The following is a 20,120-nucleotide window of genomic DNA, read 5'->3' on the forward strand; positions in this document are numbered from 1 at the left end:
GTTTCTCTCTGCCCTATAGATAATGGTGGAACATTTATAACGACTTCTACATAGGGGAAGGAATCCGGAGTAAGATTCACTGGGGGTTTTCTGTGTGGTGGTTTTATCAAGGGAGGTGGGTTTGAATTGGAAACTGTAGGAACGGGGCGAGGTGCAGGTTTCAACACCAACTGGTTAGTAGTTGGTTGGGTTGGTACTAAAACTTTACCCGCTGGAGGACATACATTAGCCCCTTTACTGGCCGCAGGATTGTTTGGAACTATCTGCTTGTTAGTTACTTTTGTAGGTACTGGAGCTTTACCCACTAGGGGGCATACGGTAACCCCTAGACCAGCAACAAGAGATGAATTTTGTGACTGGGGTACCATAGACTGAGATGGATTTGTAGTGTTAGGCTGAAGTTGAACAGGGCCTGGGTGTACTAAATCAGTAGATTTGGTAGTTGTGTTGGCAGTAGTGTTACTTGACTTAGAGGGTAACGGGGGGTTGTTTTGAGACCTTCTTCCCTTATCTTGAGTGACAAGGTTAATATTGCCGTGGGGCTTTGTACTTACATCCACCCTAGCATTAGCTTTGATCAAAGATTTTGTAGAATAAAAGTTATCTAATGTTGCCTGCTCAAAGTGGTTTAACCAATCAGAAAGCTTGGCAATTCTATCCTCTATCGGGGTAAGTATTAGTCTAAGTAATTTTTCTAGCTCAGGGAGCAGATTTACAAGTGATAGCAACTTATCGTTAATTGGTAAGGCAGGCTCGCGGCATGTATTCTCTTCAGAGTCTGGGCTATCCAAGTGAGCAAGGTTTGCATTCGGGACACTTTCTATGCTATGATTTTCTTCAATAACAACCTCTCTGGTAATCACAGTATTATGTAGCTTCCTATGCTTTTGAGGGGGCTTAGCCACAATTTTAAATTTTCTCAGTGGGGCGGATCTTTTCCTTTTGGACCCAAGCTTAGGTTGAGCCAGGATAACCTGGGCACCTGAGTCAGGGAGCAATGTAGGGTGAATATGACTCCCACTGGAATTGTTCAATTCTGTAACAATTTCCTTATTTATTGTTTGTGCCTGTCCTTCGGGTTGTTCGTTGGCAACTGGAAGATTTACAGAAGATAATGGAGTTACCAGGGTGGGATACATTAGAGTTAGGTGCTTGTCTGTAGAATTTTTAAGTAGTTCAATTGATAGTCTGCGCTCCGCGCGCCTCTCGGCCAAGGATAACTCTTTGTCAATTGAAGATGAACGATTAAAAAAGAATTTATCCAAAGGGCCAATTGCCAGTTGACCAGTCTTAACCGGTGGAGTAGTCGAACAGGCGCTGGCAGTACTTGTTGAGGCAGGCATTGCCCTACTTCACACCAATAGGATACAGTATATCAAATTTCACTTACTGAAGAAGGAACCGTGGAGTACTTGTCAAGGGGATGGCCCAGCCCGGCCTCCTTCGGCCCCTGACGGCCACAGACGGTCCCGCCCTTGTCCCGGGCTTCTCCCGGCGCGCTCCCGCGCAGCGGGAACTATGGTCTGTATTATACGCTGGGAGTACCTATCATTGGTCGGTGGACAGGGGGGTGTGGCCAGCGGGGAGTGCAGCCCAGGTGTGTGGAATGGGCGCGCAGGGGCTCCTGGAGACTGGAGTCCGTGCCTGTGCTCGCAGCCCCGCCGGCTCTTCTTCCTGCCCGCTCCTCCGCTGATAGCTTCACACAACAAACAGCAGCCTTAGGTCACACGGCGCTGCTGGACCCGCGAAGCGGGTCCGGCAAGATCGGAAAAGCCTTTGGAGGTGAAAAGTGAACAGAATCCCTCTAGGAGGTCGCACGTCCAGCCAGCGACTCGGAAACAAAACGAGCAGTTCAGGTGATCACAACCTTCTATATTCCACAGGGTTTGCTTAAAGTCCTCTCCGAAGTATCCTTAAACTGTAATTTTCCAACAGCGACTTTCCCATAGAGTTGTATGGAATTTGCGTCTGTGTTCTCACACTGCACCCATCCTCCATGGGCTCCCTGTGTCACTCCTCTGGGTGGTTCCTCGGGGTCCCAGTGATTCTACATGCTCTAGGCAATGTGTCAAGTGAAGTCTTTGTTATACCATTTGTTTAGTATATGGTTCGGTCTCCCCATAGAGCCTGCTAGGTATTGTGCTATTGACTGTCGTTCTATTGATTAAATAGTGTGTGCCTTGTGCTCTAATCTCATATAGAGGTTAGTAGAGAGTGTTTAATAATAAATACCTATATTTTATATATCTCCTGTGTGGTTCTCCTTTCATTTGTTTATTTAGGAGGTTCTGATCTGGTAAAATAAGCTGCTTTACATTCCTTCGAGAATGCTGCTCTCCAAAGGCTACCACGAGGATAGATTTCTATAAAGGTTGTCTTTAACATAATCATCAATAAGGGTTGTTTGGACTGGTACAGGGTGCCCACTTTAATAATGGACTGCATGTACCATGATACGAAGGAGCAAACTTTTTTGGGATATGATTTAGTGACTGGTCAGACTCTTTTCACTGTCCAAATTGGTTTTTAAGACCTCCTCTACCATTTATCAGATGTTCCTAATGCACATTTTTGTTAAAATTACATTCTGGCCCGTTGATTACATTTCATCCGGCCCGAGACGGAGAGTACGGCCCAGGTGCGAAGAGTACAGCCCAAGCTGGAGATTCTACCCTGACTGCGGACCTACAGATACCACTTGTAAATGACCACTGTGAATATCAAAAGTCGTAAACTTAGACTTTTGTCTCAGATTGCCTTTGCGAGTCAGGCCCAGAGTGTTTAAAGACATTATTTGTGCTATGTGCATAGTTTTAAGATCATGGGTGAGTCATTGGGAGAGTTTGTGACATCTAGGAATATTAAGGAGCATTGCTAGGGGTAGATATGTTCTTGCTAATTCACACTTTACCTCCTCATCCCTTCCTTGTGCCAGTCCTAACTTAACAGAGGTCTGCCACACCTTCCCAGACACAATGTGAATTACCTAAAACAGTTTGATCCCTCATCCTTCTGGGATCCCAAAGATCCACCCATTTTGGGCCCATAAAGGATCCAGATGCCTTCCCCACAGTCTGTTTTTTGTGTGTACTGCCACACACATTACATTGACCAGGCCACAGCTTGATATTTACATAACTTTTCATTTCTATTATTTTTTTTTTTAATTTCTCAGACCCATTTGGGATGTAGGTAGTGTTTTTGGCACAGTTTCCTTAGAAAATGACACAGCTCTATTTTAACCATGAGGTGTTGTATGTCATTGCACATCTTCAGCTTTGAGGAAGTAACCTTCAGCTGGAGCAACAGCTTTTGAGGATGTAGAGCAGTTCTGTTGTCAAGAGTTGTCTTCACAGAGCAAACCGGGATGATTCTTGGTAGCAAGGCAGCCTTTAGCAAAAATGTTGCGCAGCTGAAACAGTGTCAAGGGTCAAAGTGCTGGCAGGTTGCAGGCAGTGCATGAAAACTTTGTACGTGTAAACACAATGCGGTGAACTAGTCTTATACATCGCTATATACATTTAATTAGGCAAGCATGCTGGAGGCCATGGCTGTGGTTTTCATGATTATATATGCTAAAAGTCTGTTTAAGGGAGACAAAGGGAAGATAGTTCTCTCTAATCATTTTCTCTATAATTGGTACACAAGAGTAAGTGATTCTATATTACACCTGCTATCCTTCCCAGTTTAGTTTACTGAATTTAGTACCATCAGAAAAAATGCAGAGGTATGTTTGCAGCCTCCCTTTCGGAATATACAGCTGCAATCAATGATTATTTCTACCTGTATATCCGTCTTGTCGCTAATCAGGCAGTGCTCTGGTCACCAAAGGACCTCAACAAAAAGTATAGGAAGGTATTGGAGCCTTTTTTCAGTGGGTCTTGAGAAAGCAGTAGCAATGTAGCCTCATAAGCACTTGTCGAAATGTATCATACATCAAGAGATGAGGAGGAGACAGCAGGGGCATCCAGAAGATTGAAGATTGATTCTGATCTTTCTTCTGCTTTATCTCAATCTCAACTAGAGTAGGTAATAAAATCTGTAACAGAGGTGTTACAGAGATACTGTTTAACTCCTGTTTCAGGCATTCATTTGGGAGAAAATTCTATTATGTATTCACCAGCTTTAATTACTACTAGGTAGAGTTATTTGTCTTCAGTATCATCGTATCCACCTCCAGAATATGTGAGGGAGGAAGAACCTGAGCCGAAGCCAGTTTATTCAGAGGTCTGACAGGCAACCACGGTTTAGAAACCTGGCAGATAATCTTCAGTGATATGCGAGGATCTTTGTCATTGATTCTCAGGACATGCACATGTAGTCTTCTCTGAGAATGTTTTACAGGGTTGAATTTGGCATGTTGAGTATCTCTCTATGCAGGCTATGTCTCCAAGTCATTAGTTAGGGGAATGCAGTCTGTCTAATGATTTCCAAGCACAGGTGAAATATATTTCAGATTTTTCTTGTAATGAGTTAAAGGCTGTTGCTTTGGCAACCACTAATATTGTGGCAAGATGACCAATTTACCTAAGAGACGGGCAGGCGCAAGGTGCATACACATCTGCTGTAGTAAAACTCCCTTTTGATGTTTCTTCACTTTTCAGAGATCAGATATAAGATGTATTAATAAGAGCTTTCAAAAGTCAAAAGCAAATGAAGTATCATCCTCTATCGTCTAGAGGCCATTTTCAGTCATCTTTCAAGTTTCAGATTATGGATAGAATTTCCTCTTCTTCAAAGCGCAAACAGCAGTCCTAACTACTCTAGTCCATTGCCCGTCCCAATCTTATATGGCAGACTGGTTAGCTCCATATTTTTCAACTTCTCGTGTAGAGAGAGATACACAGGAAATGTGAATAACATGGATTTTTACTAAACCTTCCAGATTCTAAGTCGACATACTCTCAAGAGTGTCTTGGAGCCGGGTTTCAGACTAGTTGAGAAATTTTCAAGGAGGCAAGGGCATCAAAGCTTCAGGTAAGTCTACAGAGCCTGTTAAGATGACTTGCTTCTCCTGCAAGGTACTGGCATTAGGTTCAGGGGGGATATGGTACCTTCTCTTTGGATATAGCCAGTAGGGTAACTATGTAACAATCCGGTTTTCCTTGTGTTTACTGTAGAGCCCAGGTTTCCCTTTAGCAAGAGACAACAGTCTACATTTGAACAATTTTAGCGCTACTCAAATTTGTGACAGCACCAGAGATATATGGTGAACAGACGGTATACTGAATTAATCTTTTTTATATGCACTGATTGTTAAATTAGATCTTAGATACTAAGCTGTGCCATTGTCTGACTTATTCCCATGGATCACTGAATTATACCCAAGGATTATAAGATTTGAAAGCATTTTTATTCACCCAGAGAATAGAGGGGGTTCTCTACACAAAGGCAATTGAATTCCTTCAAGTACATTTACTGAGGTGAGGACCGTGCGCAGGGGCTTATTGTATGTCTCTATTGAATTCTTGTTTTTATTGATGGAGCCTGATACTTAGGGTGCTATTAATTATCTCAACATCTATTCACCCATTTTAATGCATAGCCGCCTTTCGATGAACCAGATCTTCTCAATTTATGTTAAGACAGGAGTCAAACTAAGGTACTGCATTTACACACGTTAGAATCCCAATATAGTGTAGACCATGTGACTGTTTACAGCAGGGTCTACTTGTATAAATAACTGGTGGAGCCTGTAACTAGAATGGTGGTTTAGTTATAACGTATTAATTAAAAATGTTTGTTATCCCATCATTTAATAATGAATAACCATGGGTGGTGAGTTATGAGTCGTATGGGGTGTGGTGATGTGATGCCATAAGGAAGGAGGTACAGGAACACCTCTTTAGGAAATATAAAGATTTTTCATGTAACTGATGTTGTGTATATAAAATATGTACTGACATGTTGCTTGGTGATATAAAAGATGTTTTTTATATCCTGTGGCAAATTGTTTAGACATAGCAACTTGCACAACAATAACATTATTATATTAAACCCGTGGAAATGCTGTTTTTTAATTGTATAATATTTATGTTTTGTTAGATATACGTATTGAACTAAAAGGAAGGAGTATTATTTATTCAAGTCCTGAAGAAGGTGGCATTATCAAGTTGGTCCCACCGAAACGCGTCGACGCACAATATCTTTGTTAAATTCGAAGTGGGACAAGAAACACAGAGGCTAGATTTTACTGCCCCTAGCCTTGTTCACAACTATCTCGAATTAACCTTTCAAAGGCACAGTTGAAAAGCCTTCTCTATGATCCTTCCATGCAAATATTTAGTCTTGTTATGATCATGTCCTGTTCTATGTAGGATATTTTGCTTGATGAATTGGTCTGTCCTTCATATTTGGGGGCAGTTTAGTGAAATGTTTTTATGGAGTATTTAAGTTAAATATTCGATATTGTGATTTTTTTATCTTGAGTTTTTATGAAATGTATATTTTTTAATTATTGTTTTCCTTGTATTCCTTATGGAGGTGTTCCAAAATTAAAGTATGTTTGAGTGGTAGTATTGTGACTGAGTGAAGTGGATTGCAACTGTTGAGTCCAAAGGGAATCTTTTAATTTGCGAATCTATTATAGGCCTAGGCATGGGTGAGCTCAAGGGATCCCGGAAGAAGGAGGAATAAAACTTTTTTAGTTAGATCACCAGGAGTCTGAGGAGTTGTGGCACACCTCTCTTCATTAAGTACTGGAGTAAGGAAGAGTAACTGGAGGGAGGAAGGTTACTGGTAAGTAATCGGGAGATGACATCTTGACACAGAAATGATTGTTCAATATAGCAGATGTGTTTAAAGAAACTTAGCTCATTACCAGAATGTCCTTCTCTAAGGCAGTAGATTTTTTGGCATGTGCATCGTCTGGTGCAAAAGATTGGGATGTGGCAGAATCCTGTTGCCTACAAAAGAGAAACATAAAATTAAAATAGAGCATTTTGAAATGATTCCACAATTAACAGTACATGTATTGTAATTTGTCATGATGGGCACCAGTGACAACATTCAGAACCATAATATGGAACTACCAAAATATCTTCAGCTTTCAACTAGGCCAAAATATCGACAAGATGTAGGCGAAAGAACAAACTGCTGTGATCATTACAATTTAAGAATAATTTACCACCAATGGATTATGACAAGAACAATTATGTTTTATTCAGCGGCAGCACCTCCACAAGGATGGAGGTGCGTCACCCCACTGCGGAATGAAAAAGAAAACAATAATAAAACAATTTTATTATGGTTTAATTTTTGACCGGCAGCTAACATTGCTGAGTCTAGGGTTGGGGCCAGACAATCTGCTCTTGACATCAGCCAGGGACTGAGAGGAGGAGTGGAGGGCACTTGTAAGTGCATATGTCGGATTGGTCGGCCATCTTAGGCAGGCCAAATAGACATGCATACTTAGAATTTCTCCACCCAGCTGTATTGTACAGCTGGGTGTAGAAATTGCACAGGCTCCCAGTCCCTTCCTGGTCGCCTATCAATGACGCTCAGACCAATCCAGTCACTGCTCCCACAGCTTCAGAACGGTGTCTGGATTGGGTGAGGAAGTCTGGGAGCCTGTGCTGGCCCAGGGTATTCCGGAAGAGAGGACCACCAAGGCAGCTGGTACGCAGGAGAAGAAAACAAGTTACTTACCTGTAACTTTGTTTCTCCAGAATTGGGAACTTTCCCATGCTTGTATAATTCCCCGACGTCGGAATGGGAGTCCCCGGTATACATACAATACCAATAGAAACCATTACCAAACAGAACCTAGGCCCATTTTTGTTTTGCAACCTATCCACCTCTTTTTGTAAAAGATACCAAAAAAATGAACAACCAATCAGATTAGCCTCACCCCTTAGAGCCCTCCTGAGAGAAGCTCAGAACCTCAGATTTTCGTAGCCGTTATGTAACCACACCACTAAAGATGCTAGAGGCTAAGCTTTTGAAATCGCTGCACTCCTTATTATTCAATTTAAGTAAATTTCCATGTATAGAGTACCGTCGTTTAAATGAGCGGTCACATTGTCTTTGTAGTAACTGGTATCGAGGATGACGAGAGCGCCACTCTTATCAGCCTTGCAAATTGTAATGTCGTTATTGGCTGCCAACTGTCCTAAAGCTTGTCATTCATGCTTAGATAAATTGGATTTGTGGGGGTGGTGATTTTGGAAAATGGTGTGTAAGTCCCTTTGAACCAAAACTTCAAAAGTATCAAGAATCTTGTGACTTACTGGTGCAAGAAAATAACCTTTGGGTCTTAAGTCCATTAGAGTGCTGGTGTCTTCTTGAGTTTGTGGTTCACAAATGTTGTGAAAAAAATGCTTAAGTCTCAGATATCTCATAAATTTGTAGAAGCAGATTAGGGTGTCCAATTCATTAGAATAATAGGCAGGGAAGAAATAAATACCCGTTTGTAGTACTTTAGTTTGTGCAGCACTGATGTTCGTTTTGGAAATATTGATGACTACATTTTGTGACTACTTGTCGATTTCGCCACTGGTTGTTGAGTCTTTTGAACTGTGTCCTCCTGGAATGCCGATTTGGTCGGTGCCTTGTCCTAAAAAAGATGAGGCAGCTGTTGTCGAGTGTGTAGAGGAGGAAGTGGTGGGTTAGCTGTCCATTTCTCAGGGAGTCTGGCGCTGAGTGTCCCGAGGGGGGCCAGTGCGAGATGAGTCATTTGATGAAGAAGTTTCATCTTCTGTTGATCTGTTGTAATGGGGTGATTGTTGTCTTCTGGCTGCGTAGATCTCGGCCCAATTATAAACTTCACCGAGTTTGTAGTCCATTGTGTCTCTTTTAAAATTTCTTCATTTTCTTGAATTGATTTCCTTCGTATATTTGTCTAATTGGGTGTTGATATCTTCCAATGTTTTATTCCCCTCTTCAGATGTTAGTTTACTGCTTAGGTCTTGCTTTAGTCGGGTCACTTCATTTTCAAGTTCCTCCCTCATTTTGGAAAGTTCTTCGACAATTAGAAGTATCAGGTCAAGGGAACATTTGTTTAAAATTCCATACCATTTTTCAGTGAATCGTGGGTTGCTTTTACAGAGGGTAGATTTCAGTGGAATGCGTAAACCCCTGGGAATTCTCTGGACTTTATGTTATCTGATGAGGGTACTTGCGTGCAACCGCTGATTGATTTCCCTCTTGACTGCGTACAGAAGCTGTCGAATATTGGATTGCACGGATCCTGCGCTAGATGGGATGCATTCGGGCTCTTGAATAAGCGAATAGATTTGGTTTGTATCCTCTGTTGTAAATTCAAATGTATCGGCCTTGTTGCCTGTCAAATTTGCAATGTCAGTGTATGACATGATTCCTTTGTGGGTGCAGTGCGGTGTGGCCAAGAATGACTTGGAAAAAAGAAACGGAAACCGCTGCACTCCTTATTATTCAATGTAAGTAAATGATTATTCTCATCTGGATAGGGTGCTCGAGATGATCACCTCCAGAACCTGTGAGGTGCAAATCACGAAACTTGAAGGGTCTTACGTATGTAAGAATAATGACTCGAGCACGCCTCAAGGCAAAATTAATTGCTGAAGTATCAATGGAGTCAATAACACGTCGTTGATGATTCAATGAGTATTTGATTTTAATTCAACCAATAGTATTCATCATATTACGTCATATGATGCATGATTTCTTAGATGACTTTATCAAGTAGGAGCGACGAGAAAACAATGTAAATGGTGTGTAATCACTTCCCAATTTTAAAAGACACCCCAAAGCATTTTGAGCCGCAGCTCTTCTTCAGGGGGAATATTTCTGAAAGGAAAACAAAATGGAAAAATGTATAGCAAGAGCCCCGAGGGGAATGCATCTGAATAATTCTGGGCATGCAGGTGATCTAACACAAACGTGGTCAGTGAAGGGTGAACAGGATGGATTAATTGTGATCGGTGAAAAGATGAGGCGAGAAAAGACTGCACAAGAGATGGTGTAACCATGCAACTGGCGTAATGCACACTGAAGTGCGGTCATGCCATCGAGTGTAATGGTAGTGCTGTAGTAAACAAAATGCTAGAAATACCGGTGATGATCAGTGACCGGAAAAGTGCGCGTGCTATGATGTAAGCCAGTGCTGGCTCGTGATTGAAAAGACGAGGAGAAAAACACGTGATTGTGCTAGAACGCGAAAGCGGCCGGCTGAGCATGCACTTCTCGTATTGTGTAACAGAGATTTAAATGGTTACAAACGTGGTGCGGTATCCGTGGCGTAGCGGGTGAAACGCTTACCGGGAACTAGCGGCGGTTAACTTTGCTCAATGTGCTCCATGGGTACAATCGTGAGTGGTGTGTAAAAAGCAAGGAAAAGCGCGGCATAACGTTTAAAGCCGGGATTGATCATAAAAAGAGGACTGGGGGTGTGGTATGAACATGAAGAGAAGCACAATAAAGTTACACTCAAGTTCAATTGCGATTAGCATGGTAGAACACACAGAGACTGGATGTTGAAAACCATACAGCGTTGACAATAGTAAAGAATTAAGAGGCTTGTTATGGGAAAAAAAACGATGAAAAGATACTGATGCAAGAAAGGGCGTACACAAGAAGAAAATCGGAGAAAGATAAATAGAAACAAGGATTGTGAAAAAATAAATAAGAAAATAAATAATGTGCATTCATATATACATCCATTCCTCACAACCTCTGATTACAAGCTATGGAACTTTCCCTGTTGAACACACAAAAACCATTAGATCTACAAGTTTTCCTCATGGAACTAATGCAATTTACTCTGCATCACAGCTATTTTAAATGCTCTGAAAAATTCTTCACTCAACTTTCAGGAGTAGCCATAGGTAACTGCGCCGCCCTGGAGTATGCTCATCTGTTCATGCATCAATATGAAACAGACCACATTCTGACATACTCTGATTGGCCGGAACATCTACAGGTTTATTACCGATACATTGACAACCTCTTTTTAATGTGGAATGGTTCAGCAATGCAGCTGATTACAGCTGTTGGTCACCTCAACCAAGTTAATGAATGAATACAACTTACCCACACAGTGAGTTCATCTCGAATATCTTTTCTAGATGTTGACATTAGAAATGTAGACCATAAGTTGGAGACTTCGATTTACACCAAACCTACTGACCGAACGAACTATTTTCACTTTACAAGCTTCCACCAAATGAGCCTGAAGAAATATTTACCCTATTCTCAGCTGAAAACCTTTTTGTTTAATGCTCCATTTTAACTCTTTTTCCTTCTGTTAAGCAACTTCAATATTGGTCGTTAGCGCTTGGACGCCCCAGGGCAACAATCGCGCTTTATAAATTGACATTTCATTTCATTTCATTCATTTCAACTTTTGAGAGCCAAAATAATAGCATCCACTGAGGAAGCTTTCAAAACAGACAGTACTAAGATCATCAACAAATTTATTCAACGAGGTTACCTCAGCAGTATCACCAAAACAGCTGAAGAAAGAGTGCAAACCAAAGATCGCACACAACTTCTAACCAGAAAAATCCGAACAGATGCCTCTGAGACTCGCTGTGTATTTGTCTCAAAATATTCCATCCACAGCACCAAAATCAAGCAATCTATCATTAAACACTGGCAACTACTGCAATTAGAACATGATTTTAATAACATCTATCAGAGCCAACCCATCTTCACTTACCAACAATCAAAAAACATTCAACAAATGCTGAAACCAAGCAGCATCATCTCTACAACATATAAAGGCACAGTTCCGTGCCACAACTGTGACAAGTTCAACAGCATTATGACTGGTACTACGTTACTGCACCCCACACAAGGAACTCTCATTCACCTTCAGGTGAATGCACGTGTGACACAACTAAAGTTGTGTACCTTCTCAAGTGCCCGTGCGGCCTACCATATGTAGGTAAAACTGAGCGGAAAATTAAGGTTAGACTCACTGAACATCGCAGTAACATCCGCATGAAAAACCTCAAATCATTTATAGCATCACACTATGTTGAATTTGCCCATAATGTCAGCCAAATTCGGTTCCTGATATTGGAGGTCGTCAACAAAACTGAAGGTAGGGATCATAAAAAATGTCTTGTTCAGTGTGAACTGCATTGGATGCATAAGCTGAACTCTCTACACCCGAAGGGTCTCAATGAGAGACTGGAATATAGTAGTTTCCTTTGATACTCACTGGACTTGTACCGTGCCACCCTGTTCTGATTTCCCTCTTGATAAAGGGCCTGAAGATGTGTGTCTGAAGCAAAAGATGGCTTCTAGATGCACCTTATTAGAAGAGTGAGCCAGCCCACATTTTGCCAATGAAAGAATGTATGGAAGAACTTCATGGGGTTCAGACTTAAAAGGATGGACACTCTTTCTGGCACCAAATGCAGAAACGCTTCCACTTCAACTTGTATCTCTTGTTGGTACATGTGGCTCATGCCTGAGAGAGAACCTCTCTACATTCTGTTGAAAGGGTCAAACCAAGAAATTCTCGCTGCTCAGAAGCCATGCTGAGAGCTGCAGAGATCGAAACAGATGCCAGACTTGGCCCTGGGACATCGTCAGCAGCGTAGGAATCGGCTGCAATGGTACTGGAAGGTACAGGGAGAGAAGGTGCAGTTCTGTGAACCAAAACTGTCGGGGCCACGCAGGAGCTATCAGAATCATCTTACAGGGTTACGCTGTGAGTGTCCTGAGAAGCCTGGGGATCAGAGGAATGGGGGGACGTAAACAAATGCGCCTGACCAGGACATCAAAAGCGCATTCCCCAACGATCCTGGATGGTGAAGCTTGCTTGCGTAAAATCAGTCCAGTTTCCATTCGTGGCCGATTTGCCCATTCCCAGATTGTCTGGGCTTCTTGTGACAAAAGTCGAAATCTGGTGCCACCTTCTTGTTTATATAATGCATGGCCATCGTATTGTCTGTACGTATTAGAACTGCAGACTGCTGTATTCGCAGAAGAAAAGCTTGCAAGGCCAGGCGAATCACTCTGAGCTCCAGTAGATTGATATGTAGAAGACGATGCTGGGGTAGCCAATGGCTGCTTACATGAAGGTCTTACAAGACTGCTCCTCAGTCCTCCAGTGAGGCGTCTGTAGTTATTATCTGAGGAGCGGGTGATCCTGATGGAAAGACCCTGAGAAGTGTTTTCCTCACTCGTCCACCATGATGCGGTTTCCCTCAAGGCCACAGTAACTGAGACCTTGACGTTGAAGGATCCGACGACTTGGCGCCACTGCAAGTCCAACTCCTCCTGGAGAGGACGCATCTGCAACCTGCAGTGTGGGATCAGAGGGATGCAGGAGGAAATTAACCCTAGGAGGGAATTGTAGAGGCGAACTGAAAGTGACTGTCTTTTTAACAGAAGATGGGCCATGGCCATCAGCTTTTCTTGCCTCTCCAGGGTCGGAAAAGCTTGGTCGATGGACTGGTCCAGAATGGCTCCCAGAAATCTGGGTGTTCTGGATGGGCAGAGAGTTGACTTGTCTGTGTTGAGAGTTAGTCTGAGATTGGCGTGTGCTCGCTATGACTGATTCTTATGCTGCTTGCTTGGTAGGAGCCTTCAGCAACCAGTCTCCAGGTAAGGGAAGATCGGATGCTGCTGTTTTTGTAGAAAAGCTGCTTCTTGAGATAACACCTTTGTAAAAATCCGTGGAGCAGATCGGAGTCCAAAAGGTAGGACCTTGAAATGAAAGTGGCTCTTGGCTACCGTGAAGCAAAGAAACCTCCTGTGGGCTGGATGTATGGGTGCGTGAAAATAAGCGCCCTCTATATCCATTGTGGCCATGTAATTCCCTGAGTTGAGAAGACAAAGGATGTTCTACAGAGAAACCAATCGAAATGATTGTTTGATGAGATAGGTGTTGCGCTCCCTCAGATCTAGAATAGGTCGCCACTTTTCTAAAGTCTTCAGGACAAGGAAGATCCGGGAGTAGAAACCCTCTCCTCGCCGAGAGTTAGGGACCGGTTCTATTGCTCCTTTGGGGAGCATTTGATGGACTTTCAATCGTAGAAAACGGAGATGTTTTGACACAGTGGCACAAAGGGGCTTGGAAGGTGGTGCTTGGACAGACTCCAGAGTATGGCCGCATTGAATGATCTTCAGCACCCAACGGTATGATGTTATTCGTTGCCAGTTGTGGAGGTAATGTGATATTCTGCCTCCCACTGATGTTACAGGAGAAGGGACAGTAGTAAGAGCCAGCAAGCCGCTATTGACGCTTCGAGGAGTCCTTCCCCTGGCATACTTGTCTTCCTCTGTGAGACGATCTAGAGAAAGAAGAGGATTGACTTTGCCGCTGGTTATACGTCAGCCGGTAAGATTGCGAATTTGATCCATATGAGGAATATCGTTGTTGTTGGTACCCTCCTCTATATGTGGCATTACCTTGCCCTCTGGCTCCATGGAAGGGGACCCTGCGGTACTGCAGAGTCCCTAAGGATTTTGTGGTCTCCGTGTCTTTTTTGATGTCCTGGAGAGCATCATCAATATGTTTTCCAAAGAGTGCTTCCCCATCAAAGGGAAGATCCAAGATCTTGTTCTGGACCTCCGGACAGAATCATGCAGCCAGCCTTGGCAGCTAAGGACAGCAGCGCCCGCCAGGGAGCCGAACGCCGTTGTTGCAATGTCCATTGCACAGTTAATCACTTCAGCCGATGTTAATTCTCGCTCCAGAAGAACCTTCATAGTCTCTTTTTTCGCATCTTCAAGCAATTGGTCCAGATATGGGGAGAGACCGCACCACATCTGGCGATCATAGCGACCAAGTATAGCTAAGGCATTAGCAGCCCTGACCAACAGACTGGACATGGAAGAAAACCTCTTGCCCGCGTTATCCAGGCATCTGCCCTCTTTATCCGGAGGTGTCGTGAGGGAAGCTGAAGGATTTCTCGGCTTTCTTTGGGCAGCCTGAGAAATGAGAGAGTCTGGTTTAGGCTGACTGACCAAGCAGTCCGGACTATCGTCTGGAGCCTTATATTTCATCTCAAGGTGAGGCAAAACTGGACTCACCATAGCAGGATTCTTCATCACTTTCAACTCTTCATCCCAGACGTGACCAACAATAGGAATAGAGCGAACCGCTTTCCGGTAAGGCTCTTTGAAGTCAGAGGAAGCATTCAGACTGCACCGTGTGCATGGGCAGCTCGAACCTTTTTGCGGCCCTCTCCATCAAATTATGGAAACCCCCTATGTCTGCAGGGGGGAATCAACAGGTGCTGGTGCAGGAGAAGCCAGATTAGGAATGACATAGTCATCCCACTCTGTTTCTGGATCTGGTATTGCGCCAGCGCCCTGGTCCTCATAAGAGATGTCATTGTGAACGAGAGACACGACAGGCGGTGTGTCCTGAGCCATAAGCATTGGTTGAGACATTGGTAATTGGGGGTAGCAGGCTGAGCAGGAGGAACAGCAGTAACCTGGTACCACAACTGGAACTCGAGGTTGCGTTGCAAATCTCCTTCTATAGACCACAAGCATAGATTGCAAGTTCGCTAGTAAGGAGGAAGGCATGGAGACCATCTCCCGCTGGTAGTCCTCTTGATAATGTGAGGAAGGATCATATTTCTGCTCCTCCCCGTAATCCCCCTCAGAGTCTGTGTCCTGACACTTGAGGTGTAATTGAGAAGGGCTATTTGCGTAGGCAAAAGGACCATCATCTTCTTTAGATCCCTCTTCTTCCAGGAGGAGTGCTGGAAGTAGAGGAGTCACCCTCCTGGGGGATGTCATGTCAGGCGTAATTTGGCTCTTTTTAAGAGAAATAGTGATTGATAATCGTCGACGATAAAATGGACGTTGTCGAAGCAGCCGTCGTCGAGACCGTCGACACCCCAGCCATCGTCGATGTGGTAGCCGTTGTCGACATCCTCGTCGACGTCATCATCACCATTGACGACAACGACACAGGCATCACCGGCGTCAAAGTCGTCAACGCGGAACTTTGAAACAGCGCCAGAGACGATGAAATCACCGTCGACGAGCCCGTCGACGGAGCCAGAGATGAAAGAGAAGACTGGGACTGTACCTTTGATGCTTTCATCGACGTCGTCGTTGACAGCGTCGTTGACAGCGTCGTTGACGAGTGAGCTTTTTTCATTGATTTTACCTCAGAAGAGAGTGAGGAGGGCTTTTTGAAAGTCTTTGGAGCCGCAAGAGGAAAAGATGGAGGAATGGAGCTGGATTTCCTCTCAGGTATCACTCCCTTAGAAAGTCCTACCCTCTCCTTTATACCGCGGTGAGGAGATTCACCAGGACTACGCCCTTCAGACCTGTCAGAGGTCTTTTTTAAGGCCTTACCAGGACGTTCTTCAGAAGGCGAAGAAGAGGATCTACCCCTTTTTCAGACCTTCTGGAAGATGTTGCGGAAGATGTGTAGTCACTATCACTGGAAATTAGTTCCTTCCTTGACTTAAGCTTCTGGAACCAGGTCAAAAGTCAGCCCTCACAGTCTCGCAATGTTTCTGTGGAAAAAGTGTGGCATATTTTACAGTCTGCTGCCTTGTGGTCCGGATACAGACAGTAAATACAACCCTTGTGCTTGTCCTCCACATACAACCTCTTTTTAGCACAAGTTGCACAGGCCTTAAATAGGGCTTTCTTCTCTTTATCAGACATCTTGACACGAAGTCCAAGCAGGTCTTGAAGAAAAACTGGTGAAAAAACTGTAGATTTAAGGAAAATAGGAAAAACTGAGCCGAGCTCAGTGGAGACTCCCTAGCACAACGTGCGGTAGAATATCGGAGGTTCTGAGCTTCTCTCAGGAGGGTTCTAAGGGGTGAGGCTAATCTGATGGATTGTTCATTTATTTTGGTCTCTTTCACAAAAAGAAGTGAATAGGTTGCAAAACAAGAATGGGGCTAGGCCTAGGTTCTGTTTTGGTAATGGTTTCTGTTGCTATTTTATGTATACCGGGGACTCCCGTTCTGACGACCGGGAATGATACAAGCATGGGAATCTATTAAAGTTCCACTACTGAAGTAAGGAGGTAAGTGCGTTTTTTTTTTTTAAATAATGTTTCCCCACGCTGCCCCACCACCTTACTTTAGCAGCAGTCAGTGCTGGTTTTATCGACTCTAAATGCATAGCCAGTTGTTCCTATAAATGTCAGAAACGGTGTGAACTACTTGGGGTGAAATACTACTGCATACATCAAGCACAGTGAAGACTTACTGATCATGTTGGCTCAGCAAGTTAAGCGTTCGTTGCTGATGATTAGGGTGCTGGTCACAAGTATGAATCCTAAGAGGGCAAACACAATTTTTTATCTTTCCCAAGTGGATTAAGTGCCATTAAGTTAGTTGTTAATAAAATCTACAATGTACATATTTTATAAGAGTCAGAATGGAGAATTAAGGTGTTATTATTTTAGTACTGCATTTGTTTTTTCTGTTTCATTCTTTTGCAAACAGTCCTGTTCTATGGTTTTAAAATGGAGACCTCCAATTTGATTGGCTGACAGTGACCAACTAGCACAGTCCAATCAAGCTTTGTTTATCCAGCGTGCCCAACAGTGAAACCTTATCATTATGTTTTGCTTTTACTTTCGCACATCCTTCTATTCACTGCAACCATTTATTTCTGTCACACAAGATTGTGGTTATTTACTGTGCCCCTGATTTTGATTCAGCTTGGCTCCCACGATAACCCTGTGAGTTTTGATATGAAATCTTAGAGAGCAAATCTTATGTTGTATTCACGCAAATAAGGCGACGGGGAGTCTCGTGCATGAAGAGGGCACCCGGAAGGAAGCCGCAGCCCATGACCCACTTCTGCTGCGGGGTGTCTCGATTAAATGACTGCTGCTCCTCAAACAATCGGCTTCGTCTCACAATAACCAGCAGATAATGACTGTGCATCAGGTAAGAACGTGCCAGACACTAAATGCAAGGGCTCCCTAAAGGACGATGAATTCATCCAGTTTTATCTTCAGTTGACCACCAGGAAGTAAAGTTTGAGGTTAGGGAAATGAAAAACGATACTTCTCGAAACAACATTTTGGAAATACATCAGACTTCACAACTTTAGAATCTATGGACTTTGGTACGCCCACAAAATTCTCCAGTGGGCAACATTTTCAGCAACAAAGTGTTTTACAGGACTTTTTGTCTGCAAGACCCATTTTTAAGAGAATCCTTATAACAACAAATGTTTTGCAAGTTTTGGATTCTTGAGACCTTATTTTTGCAAGTCTTTTTACCTTTGACAATTTCACACACCCCTGGTTAATATCTGAACGTCGTTTTATTACTAGTAGGAGACTTATGTGTTTTAAATTGTTCTAAATTGTCAGTACTAACCTCTTTCTTTCACATAAAGAAGGGAGAATGTTTCTTATAGTTCAGATTACATATTTGCTCACCTGTGGCAACTACCTGGTGTGAAAAGTGCTCCAAATATGAGAAAACCCTTTCTGACTGTAAATGTTTTGCATACGCACTAACATTTAAAAAAGAGCTTCACATCATCTGATGAAAGCCAATGATGTGGGGTCCTTTAGCAGCTGTAATAATACTGAAGGATCAGTTTGGATCCAGATGCTTCACCATCGATCGCTGAAACATTTCTTCCATTTGTGGTTTACAGAACTGAGATATCAAAACGCTTGGCAGAAGGGAGATTCCAAGGAACAAAGTCAGCTGTGAATCCATCAGGTTTACTTGAAACTCAATTTCGGGATCTGAAAGAATTGGAAATAAACTTTCCTTATTCCAATATGCAGTGTGGTACCCAAGTAGCAGTTCCAGGAAGTTTGGGGGATAACTGGAGTAATAAGAAAGAAAATATTTAACATTTGCCACACTTGGGATTTAGAAAATGGTTGATCTAGGGAGAACCCGAACAAGGTGCTAAAGGGTCCTGAAAAAAGGCACCTGTGGTGGCTATATTTTTCACTTTGCCTATCTTGATGTTTTTGAGGGGGACGTTTAAGCCTGAATACAATGGTAAAGTAACTGACCAGGACTAACCGATCACCCTTAACTGACCCTATCTCAAATTCCCATCATTTGAAATTGGTGCTTAATCACCAGTTCTCCATCAAACTCGACTTGGGTGAGTTAACAGCTCCAACTGACCATGTACCATCATTTGTCAGCTGATAGGGGTGCCCATGATCCGGTAACGTACACACATAGGACAACATTGAATTTTACGTTTTCATTGACTTCTATTGACATATTTTAGTGATTCCTCGAGGGGAACATCACTTACAACGCATTTTTTACAACGCACTACCATTACATCGCAACCATCACAACGCATACCATTACAACGCATTGCGCTGGGGGGCGCTCTAGGATAGGGAATATATTTAATTTACTATCCAACACCTTCCCTGCTATTCACGGGGACTGGAGTTGGAATAGTAAATTAAATAATTCACTATCCAGCGCCTAAAAGCATTATGCGTTGTAATGGACTGCGTGGTAAAAACCGCGTTGTAAAGGCATGCGATGTAAAAGCATGCGTTGTAGTGACACCAATCCTTCCTAGAGCATTCATAACTCTTGATCCTCTGGAATATTTTTAATCACCACATTGCAGTCGTTTTTTTACTAAAATGGTGTAGGAACTTGAACTTATTTATTTCTTAACTTATTTTGATACTGTACCTGAGGAATTACTTGCTGCGTGTTCTAAGCTACCAAAGACAGAATCGGGATTCCTCACAGAATCCAATATTGACGTATAGGCACTAGGTTGTTCTGATTGTGGTGGGGGTCAGCCCGAGTCTACATCAAAAGAGCGGCTACTCTCCCCGAAGTGCCCATTCTCGTTTCTGATAGTGAGCATTAACCAGACATGCAATGCTGGAAATCACCAACATTGCTGAAATGTTTTCAATTGGATTATAATTCCCATTCAAATGGATACTTATTTCAGGCTGAAAGTGCAAATTCTCGGACTCCTAAAATAGGATTAGTTAGAAAACACACAATATGTACGACCCCATAATAGTTTGGTAGGTATTTGGATGGCACTATTATCAAATACAAAGAGTGAGAATTTTAAATTACATGGGGCCTGTTTAGGGAAATTTCAGTATTAACATTGGAGTCGTACAATACACCCTCCACAGAATAGGAATCCTGTGCTGGTGGTAAAACTACCACTGGCAGTTGATGCATTACCATTAGTGAAGATTGCATTACTATTACAAATGTCAT

General features: G+C 42.9%; 1 protein-coding gene across 1 annotated transcript in view; it reads right to left on the reverse strand.

The window, feature by feature from the left end:
• Positions 1–20,120, reverse strand: part of DNAH7 (dynein axonemal heavy chain 7) — a 1,812,153-nt gene that overhangs the window by 1,659,926 nt on the left and 132,107 nt on the right. Inside the window, exon 5 of the mRNA XM_086955398.1 lies at positions 6,821–6,905. Within this exon, the coding sequence (XP_086811524.1) occupies positions 6,821–6,905 (85 nt within the window). The remainder of the gene's footprint in view (positions 1–6,820; positions 6,906–20,120) is intronic.

This window comes from Lissotriton vulgaris, chromosome 2_1, assembly GCF_964263255.1.
Source record: "Lissotriton vulgaris chromosome 2_1, aLisVul1.2, whole genome shotgun sequence".
Classification (NCBI taxonomy): Eukaryota; Metazoa; Chordata; class Amphibia; order Caudata; family Salamandridae; genus Lissotriton; species Lissotriton vulgaris.